At 38.0% G+C, this 12,841-nt stretch overlaps 1 protein-coding gene across 1 annotated transcript in view; it reads right to left on the bottom strand.

Moving 5' to 3' along the window:
- Window positions 1-1,556: 1,556 nt before the first annotated feature.
- GABRB2 (gamma-aminobutyric acid type A receptor subunit beta2) overlaps window positions 1,557-12,841 on the bottom strand; it is a 132,118-nt gene continuing 120,833 nt past the window's right edge. Inside the window, exon 9 of the mRNA XM_057376204.1 lies at window positions 1,557-2,210. Within this exon, the coding sequence (XP_057232187.1) occupies window positions 1,863-2,210 (348 nt within the window). The 3' untranslated portion in view covers window positions 1,557-1,862. The remainder of the gene's footprint in view (window positions 2,211-12,841) is intronic.

The raw sequence follows: 12,841 nt of genomic DNA on the forward strand, positions 1-12,841 counted from the left end.
ATTTGCCTATTATTTCCCAGAACTATTCTCCTCCTATCGCTGTCACTCAGTGTCAAATGGGGAGGGGGGGGCTGGGGGAATAAAACCACAGAAACTTGTAAGAAAATTACTCTTTTAAAGTAAGAACAAAAAAAATTTTAAAAATACTTTATGAAAAATATTCTAAAGAACTTTTCTTAGTACCCTGAAAAMCCCTTATATTCTCTAGTTTCTTTCTAAAATTTGTACAAGGATGAGAGGTAGTATGGATGAAACAAATGCAGCTTCTGCTTCTTGAAATGTGTCAAACAATATTGGGGGTCTGATCTAGTAAAAACCATCAAGAATTTTTACTTTTTATAGTTCCTGTGATTGCTTTTTTCATTACAAAAAACATTCCACAGTGGAATGACATTTTTTTTGTCTAAACTGTTTTTTGTCGGCAAAAATAAAGCTCAATGGAATGAAAAAAACTCAACCTTTTATTTCAAGAAGTTCCCCAAAGAAAAACTGAAATTTGCTAGTTTTGCAATGGAAATCACCCTAAAAAGCAGGAAACATTGAAGAGTGTAATTAAACTCTTGAAGTGACTGCTACCAATTTCTTTCCTTTAGAACAGTGCATTAAAGGAAAACAAAAAGTGAAATGGTATTGCCTAAATCCAGACTGAGAAAAAACCCTGTCAGTACCTCTTGTACAGAAATCCATAAGCTCAGATCTCGKCTGCTGAAAGAGGTACAGAACCTTTCACCAACAGCGGGAAGCGTAATGCTGGGAAGATGCAAATGTGGAAGAAACCACACAGCTCCACACAGCTATTTCAGACTAAGGTATGTACAACATTCATCTGCAGTGTGCATATATATAGATATGTATATATATACATACACACACACTCACACACACTTTACACACATGCAGCTCCCCTCTTCTTGCCCCTGTACTTGGTAATCGCTCTCCAGCTCTCCCTGCCCTTGAGAAAGGCAGGGCACCACTGCTTCCCTTCAGCCATCCACAGAATTACTATTTGGGCAACCGATTTTGGCACTTTGGACAGATGATTCCCTTTCCCAATACAACCCAACAGCATCTACCCATTCAGTGCTGATGCGTTTTCACCCATCCCTACATTCCTCTGTTGATCCCAAACACAGTCAGTGTGACTGTCAGCATATGCTCTCTCTTTAAAATACAAACTAAACTAGTGCTTCTTGCTTCAGCTTCTGTGCAAACACCCAACCCTAGTATTATCAGTCAAAGGTTTAGTTCTTTCAATAAATAAAAGGAAATACCTGAATATGGTTGGGAAACCTCTGACCATCATCATCTTGGAAAGATGATAGGCACTACTTGTTTTCAAGTTTACACATTTAAAAAGTAAAGTSTATGTGTTTCATAAGCACGGTAACAAGTCAGTACACTTTCTCAAGTGTAGATGCATGCCTTGGATATGCAGTTTCCCTAGGAATGGCATGTACTGCTGTTGAAATTCAAACTTGTTTCTCAAATGCTGCTCTATAATTTGTACCACTAAACTCAAATGGTCATTAAAAAAAACCAACCAAACAAACAAAAAAAAAGACAAGGAAAAAAAAWGAGTGAGGGACAATGAGACAAAAGTGATTTTCAAAACCCAATTTGCCTTTACACTCAAAAATGCACTTATATTTTGATAAGGGGATATGTCCATACTGCAACTTAACACAAGTACGGTTTAGCAGATACAACCAAAACATTATAAAAACAGACCATAGAGTGGGCCAGCAACTAAGGTGTTTTAAAATAACTTTTTGTCCTGAATAGAATTTTTCTAAGTCCCACTTTTGGCTGTACAACCGATTTGAAGAGAAATCCAGTTCTTGCTTCCCGCGTGGCTTTGTTTCTTAGTTCACATAGTAAAGCCAATAGACAATATTGAAGAAGGAAAAAACAACAGGGAAGAAAATGCGAGACCATCGATCTATGGCATTGACATCAGTCAAGTCAGGGATGGTGATTTTCAGCTGGGACGCGCGTCTCCGTAGCCTGCTCTTCTTCTGTGCCACGTGTCGCTCCAGGGCGTTGCGGCCGAAGCTGTGTCTGGGCAAACCGGCTTTCCGGTACTGGATGCTCGAAGTGTCATAGGCCAGCATCGTGCTCCTAGGGTCCCCAAGCCCCATCACAGCCTCGGAGGCGGCCATCTCGTTTTTGATTTCAAGTGTGCTCAACAAAATGTTTTCGTGCGGATCCATCTGGAATAAAAACCAGAAAGCGGATTTAGCAGGAGGCAAAGGAAGGCCGGCCGGTTGCAACGTGAAGCCATGCTGGTAAGGGTTGGATCTAACATCACTAATTTATTGGATGACAGCCTCRCAGGCTTTCAGCATAGCTGTGATTATTTTTATTGTCATTTATCTGTGAGCTCAAGGAGTAATAGGGCCAGAACACTGTAATGGTATTTCCCTACACCCGGTGTTCAACGAGCACGAGCAATGCCTGGGAACAGAGCACACGCTCAGCTCCTCAAARTGGGGTTCTGCCATGGGATAGGATATCTGGGGCAAACAGTGAACTCTACAGGGGTTTTGGAAGGAAATGGAAAAGGGAAATTTTCAAATGGAAAAGGGTCATCTTTGTTTTGGTTTTTCTTCTTTCAAACGAAAGCTTTTGTTCTGACATAAACATCCCATACTCACAAGGTCTCTGTGCCTCTATGAACGAGGCACAGAGCACTGCACAAGAGAATGCACATTTCAGGTCCCYATATTCCAAACAGGAGTGCTGGTTACCAGGGGAAAGGCACTGGCATGGTCTAACTACAGCTACGTGGAAGCTCCATTCCCCAGTGCTAATGAATTTCATAAATACAGCGCATGCTGTGGAGACCTCGCTGCTGCAATAGCAGAGATCTGCAATTTCAAGCAAGGAAAAAGATATGCAGAATGTAATCACATCAAATGTACATTGAACAGTTGTTTCAATGGGTAGATTTAGCTACTCTGCATTCTTATAGGCAGTTCAGCGAAAAAAAAAAATATTAAAGCAATATTGTAAAGAAACCCCTTAGACAATCAAGAGKATTTCAAAGATAAGGAACTAAATTCTACTCTTAGGCAATCTGGAGTAGATCTGAAGCRTGGTAGGAGATTTYAAAAATAATCCATTTATAGAAAACAAATATGAGTTATTTAGGAAGTTCTAATTCTCCTCAGACTTCCCTCTAAATATATATTTTGAATTGTGTGATAACAGATTATAATTAACTAAAAGTACTTTAAAAATAATAATAGCTAATGAGGAGCKAATTAATTACACTGAATTAGTGATGGCAGTGCAGATATTCTCCGGGCCAAATAAGAGACAAAACTGTCCCAGAGCTCCTTTCAGAATAACTCAGCCACATTATTCATTTATCACATACAGAATATATTCCATGATTATTACTCAAAGTGCACAAACTGTGACTTTTGTGGATTTCTAAGCAATTACATGGTATTAGAGTATTCTGCAATATTTAGAAACCAGCTGTCAGCAGCAGGTACCTCCCTGCACTGCCCAGGGTACACTGGTTTGCCATTATTAAACCCTCTATGTAATATTTACCAGGGCAAGGTAAGAGAAATGGGTTTGAAACAGTTGCTTTTTAGTAGCTCCCTCTGCACAGTGTCATGAACTGTGTTCAGATGCTCACAAAGCTACTTTGGACCTACTGAAACACTGTCATTTGAGTGATTACATCTGGTCAAGTGATGCACAAAAAACTGGCATTGCTGAGATGCCAGATTTCCCTCTCTCTCAYTTTTTCTTCCCCCAATCTATGTGAGTTTGCACCCCTCTAGTTTCATTATATTTTAGTTTTAAATTAAATGCCATGACATCTGTGTGGAACAGACAAAATTTTCCATTTTTGTTTGCTTTTCACCAAAGCCCCACAAAATTTTTGAAATTCCTAGTGTGTTAGAGAAATCAATCTTTACTTCAGAAGGGCTGGAAAAATGGGAAAGCTGAGCTGGAACTCAAGGAAAATGCCTTTAAGAACTTCAGCTCATGATATTGAGCAGASTGAAGGAACACTGCTTCTATCCAGGAAGGCCATGAAATCAGTTCTCATCTGAATCTGACAGATCTGAGGTAAAAGTATTGTTCTKCTATTGAAATACCAGCAAAAGCAAACATCTGCAAAGCTTTCAAATAGATCTATGACACTCCTCAACACAGAATTTAAACATTTTCTTTCTAATGACTGCATTAGAAAATTCTTAAGTGATTTTTGGGGTAAAACAAAAGGGGACTCACTTCTGGTATTAGATCTCAGAACAATCATAAGATTATCAAGGTCTTAAARATAAAACAATGAATTACAGGCACTTGGTATTATTTGATCCCAAAATGTCTAAAACCAAAAGAGGTAAGTATCCTAAATGAGGGGTGCAAAGTCATATGGAAGCTACATTTTTTATATTCTCATGTAACCTCTTGAATAGAAGTTTTAGTTCCAGTGACATCAGGGAAAGTTTGATATAACATCCACTACTGTGATGGGTTTACTCCTCAGCCCAGAGCCTGGGTTACTTCCACCTCAGTGTTGTGAATTCTAGGATACTATTTTTAGAAAGGTTTTATTGCCAACAAATTTTTTCACATCTTAAATCTTCTTAGGATGAATCTACTTTAAGCATTTTATCCTTTTGATCTGCAATGATATCAGAAATTTGAGTGCTCTTTACATATTTTGCATACATTCTATGCAATGCACATGCAAGAAAAGCTCTTTTAGTCTGCTAGAGTTAGGTACAGACATGTTTCAGTGACATGATATCACTCCTTCAGTTAATTTTTTTTTCTGAATGCAGCAAAATGCTGCAGATATCTGGCAATCTTGGAAGCAGTTAGTAAGATTAGTGATGCTGGGCAGAAAAAAACATTAAGCAATGCTCTAAACTATCTTSTAGGGCAAAATGTCTTCTTGTGTACATATCACACTCATATCAGAGTTGAAGCACAGCRTTTTTCAATATTCCAAGACTTTTGCATAAGAAATAATGCAAAATACAGTAAATATTAGTGATGGGCGAACCTTCAAGTGTTACAACACCCAGGTAAACACCACAAAGTTCAGGTGTTTATTGAGCACCAATCTGACCCTCCTGCATCTGGAACAAAGAATTGACCATAAGCACAACTGTACTTTTCTCATTATATTTTCAATTTCCAATCCAAAGGAACTCCCAAAGTTCCAGTCCAGAAGTGCAAATGAATGATGTGAAATTGAAGGAAAGAAAGAGAGAAACAACAAAACAAACCCAGAAGGAAATTAATCTAACTCTTCAACCTTTCACAAAAGGTTCTCTGCCAGATTAGAGAGATCTGGGAATGTTTTTTCCACCAAGTAGGTTCGCCCAACTCTAAATAAAACATGCTTTAGTACCAAAGTGACACCTGAGATAGAATGACAGCGAACTACGTTTGTTGTAAACAGCACCACCCATTCAGAAGGATCCCAAAGCGCTTTACAAGCATTAGAAAGAAGAACCACTTCACTTCCCAGTGAAGCACAATCACCTCTGAGGCGAAATGTGGTGACTGACAGTGCAGAACAACACACTTTATTTTAGAGGAAATGGAGAATGTTGTAGCCAATTGAAACTATGGGGTGGGTGAGTGGTGGTGGGGAATGTTGGGTAAGCACAACAGTTACATAAATTGATATTTGGCCAGGTGCTCGGGGTTGAGATGACCACGCTATAAAAAAGTGCCATGGGATCTTTAATGACCATAAACGGTCAAGACCTGAATTTTAAGTCTCTGAGGATAAAAACATTAGAAAACAATGAAAGATACCTTTGTTGAATACATTTCTGGACAATGATATGTGCCAATTATTCTTCTGTCCTGTAAGTTAATAAAATCAAGACCAGTTTCCTTAGAGATAAGGCAGCTATTATCTTTCATTTAAAATTAAAGCACTGTAGGGTAAGAGTAGGACAAGAAATTAAAATATATAGGGACCTCTGAGCCAACAATTAGCATAGGTACATTCTGGCTTCAGAAGTGTTCTTACTGCCTTGCTCTGCWCCTCAAGGTAACATAACATTGTGATGTAAATGTATTTTTTCCAACTGGTCATTTGACCAAGGAAGATATGATGATATGAAAACAATTATTAAAATTATTCTGGGGGGAAAGTAAGTGTAAAAGTGGTTTCAAAAGGAGGTGGAAGAAGGTTAAAAAGATCTTTTGGTGCTGGAGGATTGTTCAACCATAGAACCAGACTCTTTATGGTGAACAGGAGAGCTCAAACTTAATGGAGAAATTCCCAGGGACAAGAAAGGAAGGGAAGATGAAGATGAAGAARAAGCAGCAGCAAGTACCATGGAAATAAAAGGTGAAATTGGAAGTGGAGGAGAAATGACCAGAGCTCAGCAACCATGCAAGACAGTGAGGTATTCATAAATCAATTGTAAATGGGGATGACAAAATATTTGATGCAAATGATATTCATTTATAGGTCCAGGTCAAACAGAGAAAAAGTTGACYCTGGAGCCTTGAAAGAGGCCATGACTTTTTGGATGGTCTCAAACAAAGGGAATACAGAGGAAAGCATAGAAATGTTACCATTGCATATTATTCTTCCTGATACCTAGAAACTCCAAAATGATGGCTTTCATGAGGAATTCCTCTTACACTAATACATTAGCAACTGTAAAATGCTAGGAAATTACAACTCCCACACACATACGTTAGCAATCCTCCGAGGATGACCAGACTATTAACTTTCAGTAAATCAGCTCTTTGGTGATTATGTACTGCCAAACAAAGCTTCATAATATGAGAGAAATTTATGTTGAGGAATTGAAAAGATAAAACATTGACACTTCTTTCTCATACACTCTTCATTTTCACCTGTAACCTTCAGCTACAAGCAGGAGCTGACGGCTCATTTTACGGTAGAACGGCTCAGAAGCTGTGTGCAAAATAGAGAGTGGTGATGAAATTTCTGATAGAAAAACCTTTTGAAACAAAACAGTTGTAGACTGAGAAGAAAAATCCTTTTGTTAAGTAAAGTTGCCATTAGACGAAACCAAAATCTGGTGAGCTAAACCATGAAGCCTAAACTGGAAGTAACCGGTCTGTTACAAAGATTAAAACCTGAGATTTTGCATTTATATGTCCTGTGAACTGACATTCTTAAGAACTGAAGACAGAAATAAAGATCCCTTCCTCAGTGAAGACTTACATGACATGCCTAAATATAAAATTTTATTTGTTCTAAATAAAGACCTTAGTGCTATCTATAGCATAGTTTCCCACCTCTTGAAAACTGAGGTTTGCTTGGAAAACCAGTCACATCCCATTGGATTGTGTTATACACCTAAGATTGTAGGTAGAGATTGCTGAAAAGAATGCCGTTAGAGGACAGTTAAATTGGCTAGTATTATAATTTCAAGTTGCTTCGTTTGGTTTCAGGTCAGAAAATTCAGAAAAGCTCTGCAAATTACAATGATTTTCTTTAGGTTCTTGAACTTTTTAAAGCCAAAAGTCTAAGCAAACCCTGCCCCCCTCTTTCCCCCTAAAAAACCTGCAAGAGTTTAAAGGAAATAGAAAAAAYACAAGATCTGAACATGGAACTTTAACATTGCTCTAAATACTTGTAAATCAATCCCTAGACATCCAGTTTTACCTTCTGATATATGTGACTTTGATCATTATCTCTAGTAACACATCAATAACTTAGTTGAAATTGTAGAATTCTGAAGAAATGTTTGAAAACATAACTTCCTGTCAGTATTCATTACTTAAACATGGGATTCTGTATTTAGGGCACTGAAGAGTGAGTGCCCAGACAAAATGGGAGAGGCTAAAGCATAAAATAAAACCCATGAAATATGAACTTGTTCAAACCACTGCACAGATTCCAATAAGCATGGAGTTTATATCATTTTTTTCACTACTGAGACATTTAGGAGGAAGCAAGGCAGGTGGAAGAGAAGACTTCTGGGGTAGCAATTAACAACAGTTTAAATCCTACTGTTTCACAAAGTCAAGGTGTTAGGCRGTCCAGATTCTTATTAAGACTGCTCTGATGAAGTTATTTGTTATTTCYTTGTTAACCTATCATCCTATTTACAAGTATACAATTTATTTTCTCAGTGATAATATAAAAGAAGAATATATCAGCAAGAAACTGCATCGGAAAAGCTGCTTTCTGGCATCTGTGATAAAACAAATAACATTTTCACCAACTCTTCATTACAATCATAAGTCTCCCATTATGATGTCTTACAAAATATAATGTAGCAGATAAATCTAGCACCKAAAATCTACTACAGCAACAGAGCAAAACTAGTTGTGTAAGAAAGCTTCATGAAAAATAAAAAACTCATAGAACACACAATTATCACCACAACTGGCAAAATTTCTAGGGTAAAATCTGGACATAGTTATGGGTTTGATATATGAACTAGACAGTAAAAATAAGGTTAAGTTGCTCCTCTAGAACAGCTTCTGTAAAATATACTAAAGTTGTTATTATTCTCTTTTGAAGTCAAATATAATGTACAAAGAACTATRCAGCACATCCTTGTCATGAGAGTGGGAGGACTGAACGGCAGTCTACCAGTTTCATCCATCTGACCATGATATACTCACTTGTCAACAGATTTAGGCTTGTAGTTTTGAGAAAGACATAATTCTTGAGCCCAGCCCAGAGATAAACATGTTCAGAGACAGCATGAGGTCCAAGAATAAAACTGGAGAGAAACTGTAACTAATTCAACAACAACAACAWTAAAACTAGAAGAAGATTCCTGAGATTTTTCTAGGGAAAAAAAACTGAGAAGTTTTTGTTGCAAAGAAAAGAAGGATGAATTGCTAATATTTTACAACAAATTTCCAACTTAAAAAGAGCTCCAGAAAAGTACTTCATATGATCATGGTTCAGTGCTGATTTAGAACCCTGAAACAGAGAAAGTTCCACCGCTATAGATACTGCAAAGCTCAGAGGACTGCTCCTGACAATGTTAAAATGAAAAGTCTTCTGCTTTAAAATGATGAAAAAAAAGGCAAAGCTAAATAAATTAGAATGTTCCTGCATTATTTACTTGTACACTGATAGYCTGCTTTTCTTGGGGAGAGTCTAACATTTTGTCACTCATTTCAAAATGAGTGACAAGAATGAAAAAACTTTCTTGCCAAGATGCGGTTAGTCATTTCAAATTTGTTTCTAAGTAAATTTCTGTGTATGCAAAATATATGTCAATATTATGTATCACTACAAAATTCACATTTTACTTTCATTGGTTTTGTGTATTCAATTAATCYAGAGAAAGTAAAAAATGACATTATAGTTTTCTCATGACGTGGTGGCTTTTTGTGTCTGTACATTTCAATTGAGCTTGGTTAGGTAAACATTATAGTTTGAATACTTACAAAACACATGGACAGAAAGTGGCCCAAAAAACCTCATTATATGAAAAGAATCACATTGATTTAGGCTCTGTGACCTTTACTGTTTTATCCTTCAGGCCACCCACAAGTGTTAAGTTTCTGACAACCACGTTACCAGAAAGTGGAGCTTGTTTTGAGAACATGAGCAAGGATGGGTGTGCAGGGCATTCTGCACGCAGCTGTAAGATGCTCTAAGTTTGTGGAGATTTTTTTACATGGGGAAGAAAACTTAATTGAAGTCTCTCACGCTTCTAAAAAGAGGAATAGAGACATAAGAACAAAAAAAAAAGACTTAGAATTCCATGTTCTGGTACAACAACAGTAGGCATAATCCTACCCGCCTCCTAATGTTTTCCTAAGTTACACAAAACTGGCTCCTGGTGTCTCTCTGTACACAATCCAGGGATCTCAAAATTCATAGGCACAACTAAGTTACATTCTCCAGCACCTTATACTTGGAGTTACAATTTTTTTTTTTTTTTAATAGAAATTTGCCAACTCATCACTACTGAATTAATTAAACCTTGACAAACTCTCTGGGGCTGATGTGTTTCAGGAAATCAATTCACCAACTTCCCTAGCCAGACACACCTTCTGAACTGCAGCTACATACATTTCTTCTACTTCAAAGTGCATAATTTCTTATTTTTTGTGTCTTATTTCTTCACAATTTGATATAATGACCTAAACTGCACTCAGGGATTCTTYTCTGAACCAAAAGTGTGTTCTGCTCAGGGTCACAGGCTGTAGACGCAGTACAAAAGCAGAGGGGATAATGTGCTTTAAACAAGTGTACAGGCACTGGTCTTACATTAATTAAACATGGCATTCAAAGGAGCGTGGCTGCAGAAAAAAAGCCTCACGCAGTTGACTTGACCTTTATTCAGATGTCATGTGGAATACCAGCACAGATCGTGGAAACAAATCACCTTCTGACTGCTTCTGCAAAGYGCTGTGAGCTAAAACTGCAACTTCCTCAGATTTCACTCCTACCCAAACTCTGGTTTCATAAAACACGATGAGGCTGCCCGAGCACCCTGTGCAYTGCTGACTGCTTCATATGCAAGTTGATCCCTGAGAATGAACAAATGTATATTCAGGAGAAAGGCTAAGATTTTATAATCCGTGACTACTTTGTTACATGCCCTTCAATAAACTGCTGTGTAAGGAGTACCCTCTGCCCTGGATTGAGAATCAGTCCCTGTGCAGCTTTACCTGTACTGCAAACAAAAGGAAAASTCTCCTTGGAAAGAAAGAAAGAGGATGAATTCTTTCACTGACATCTGGACAGTGGCAGCATTAGCTCCAGCAATRTAGAGCAGTAAGGATTTGAGATTTTAGACTGAAATTTTAAGAGCTTCCTGTTGCCTTAGTGTTTTAATATCCTGTTCAGTTTATTAACTGAGTCTGTGCACATAACCAGTTTAAAAATCCTCTTTTTACCAAAAGCTTTTACATCTTGTWGTAAACATGTTATATATGCTTAGTCACATTTTATACTAGAAGCACCTGTAGTCCACAGGGTATAAGGGGMCATTCTATGTAATAGGTACTGACTGCTTTTAGGTACCTTTGCAATAGTTTATTTCCCCTTGAAGATGCATTATATGATTTCTTCAGATAGAAATGAACAAATATTGCTATGAACTGAAAAGGCCAGCAGCAAGCCAGCTGTAAATCAGTGGGGAAATAAAAGCATTAGCCAAGCCTAATTGTTTTGGAGCATTGCTTTGGAGCACGGTCTATTATCTTGGGCCTGCAGCCCTGCTAATGCATCTTCACACCACAGCCCGAAAATTGGGGACAGTGACCTTGTCTGCAGTGCCCTGAGAGCCACCACCAGCTGGCTGCAAAAAGCCACAGGTACACACCAGAGCTTTCACTCTGGCTCAGGTTAACACACTCCTTCATCTGATTCACCCCTCCTTTACTACAGACATCTGTAGACATGACAGAGAGAAAAAAAAAGAATGCACCGGCTCTTCCAATAATTCCCGAGTAAAGTGGTAAAAAGAAGTTTGGGAGCTGCCATGGGAAATGGCAGGAGGAAAGCAGCAGCTGAGCTGGCACTGCCATTTCCAAGGTGCTGCTGTCACTCAGGGCATTGCAGGCACAGTGCAATAGAAAGGTCTCAGCCTCCCTGCTCCAAGAGCACCCGTATCTTAGACAGCAAATCTGAAAATGGAAGGGGGATGCTGTGGGAGCCCCCCTTCCCTGCTGGATTACACAGTGGGCAGAAATTGTCCATCCTCAGCCTACACAGCTGAGCTGCTGAAAGAATCAGGAGCAATCACCTGTGAAACAGGTAACTGCTTATGGGTCTTGTTTATCTCAAAGCTCTGATACTGCAGTGGAATTCCCTTAGGAAAGATCTGAACAAAACAATTAAGCTTGTCCAGCTAAACTTGGTCAGAGTCCTTTCCTTGGTCAAAAACCTGTAGGAGAAAACCTCAGCAGCTGAGATAGCTTGAAGGGGAATAGTTACCAAGTGCACCTGAGGGCAGGTTAAGCTTCTATTTGTTATTGCCTTGCCACCTCACCTCCTTCACCCTGTGCTAATCCAGGTACAACAGAAGGGGAGGGCAATGAGTGGCAAAAATACCTGTATTTGTTTAAACCTTCTTAGCTCCCCAAGCCCTTCATTAATTTTTTGAGAACATTTCTATTGTATTCAAATCTATTAATATGTATCATTTTGACATTCCATGTTCTTGGTACCCAAATTTTGGAGGGGAAAATGCCATTAGTCTGACAATGTCCCTTGTTTGTGATTTGSACTGTGAGCAGCAATGCACTGCCCCTTTCAGGTGTGCTGACTGAATATTTTACGTAATACAACGAGCACTGAGTAAAGAATTACTCATTGTTTTAAAAATACATTCAGTATGTTTTAAAGAAGCATTTGTGTTCAGAAAAGAAGCCTTATCTAAACTTGCAGAGGTTAGCAATGTCACTTCACATTTATTTAAAGAAAATGACTGAATAAATCTGTATAAACAGTTTTACGAACTGTTGCATAATACACTGACATTTTTCCCTTCTTTCCCAGRGGGAAATTGCTGTATTACTGCTCACAATAACAGAGTATGATTGCAAAATTAAAGGTACTTTATTTATGTGACTTGTRTTATCATGTACTTCAGTACATTGCCTGTGCACTTGCAGCACTCTCTGTGTTTTAAGTGAGGTTGGAAACATGTAGACTTTAACAATTACTGCAACTGCATCCAATCTAAAACCACATTTAGTGATACATTTACATGTATTTTACATTATAAAAAAACATAATGCTGCTTCTGTGAAGTGGCAAATCAAATTATTTGAAAGAACAGAGCTAACGAATTCTATACAAGAAATGTTAATTTGAAATAATTAAATCTTAGAAACATAGATGATTTAACCATAAAGAAAATTTTAAATCATTTAGAAATAACTT

This window comes from Malurus melanocephalus, unplaced genomic scaffold, assembly GCF_030028575.1.
Source record: "Malurus melanocephalus ecotype Western Australia unplaced genomic scaffold, MMel_1.1 scaffold_273, whole genome shotgun sequence".
Lineage (NCBI taxonomy): Eukaryota > Metazoa > Chordata > Aves > Passeriformes > Maluridae > Malurus > Malurus melanocephalus.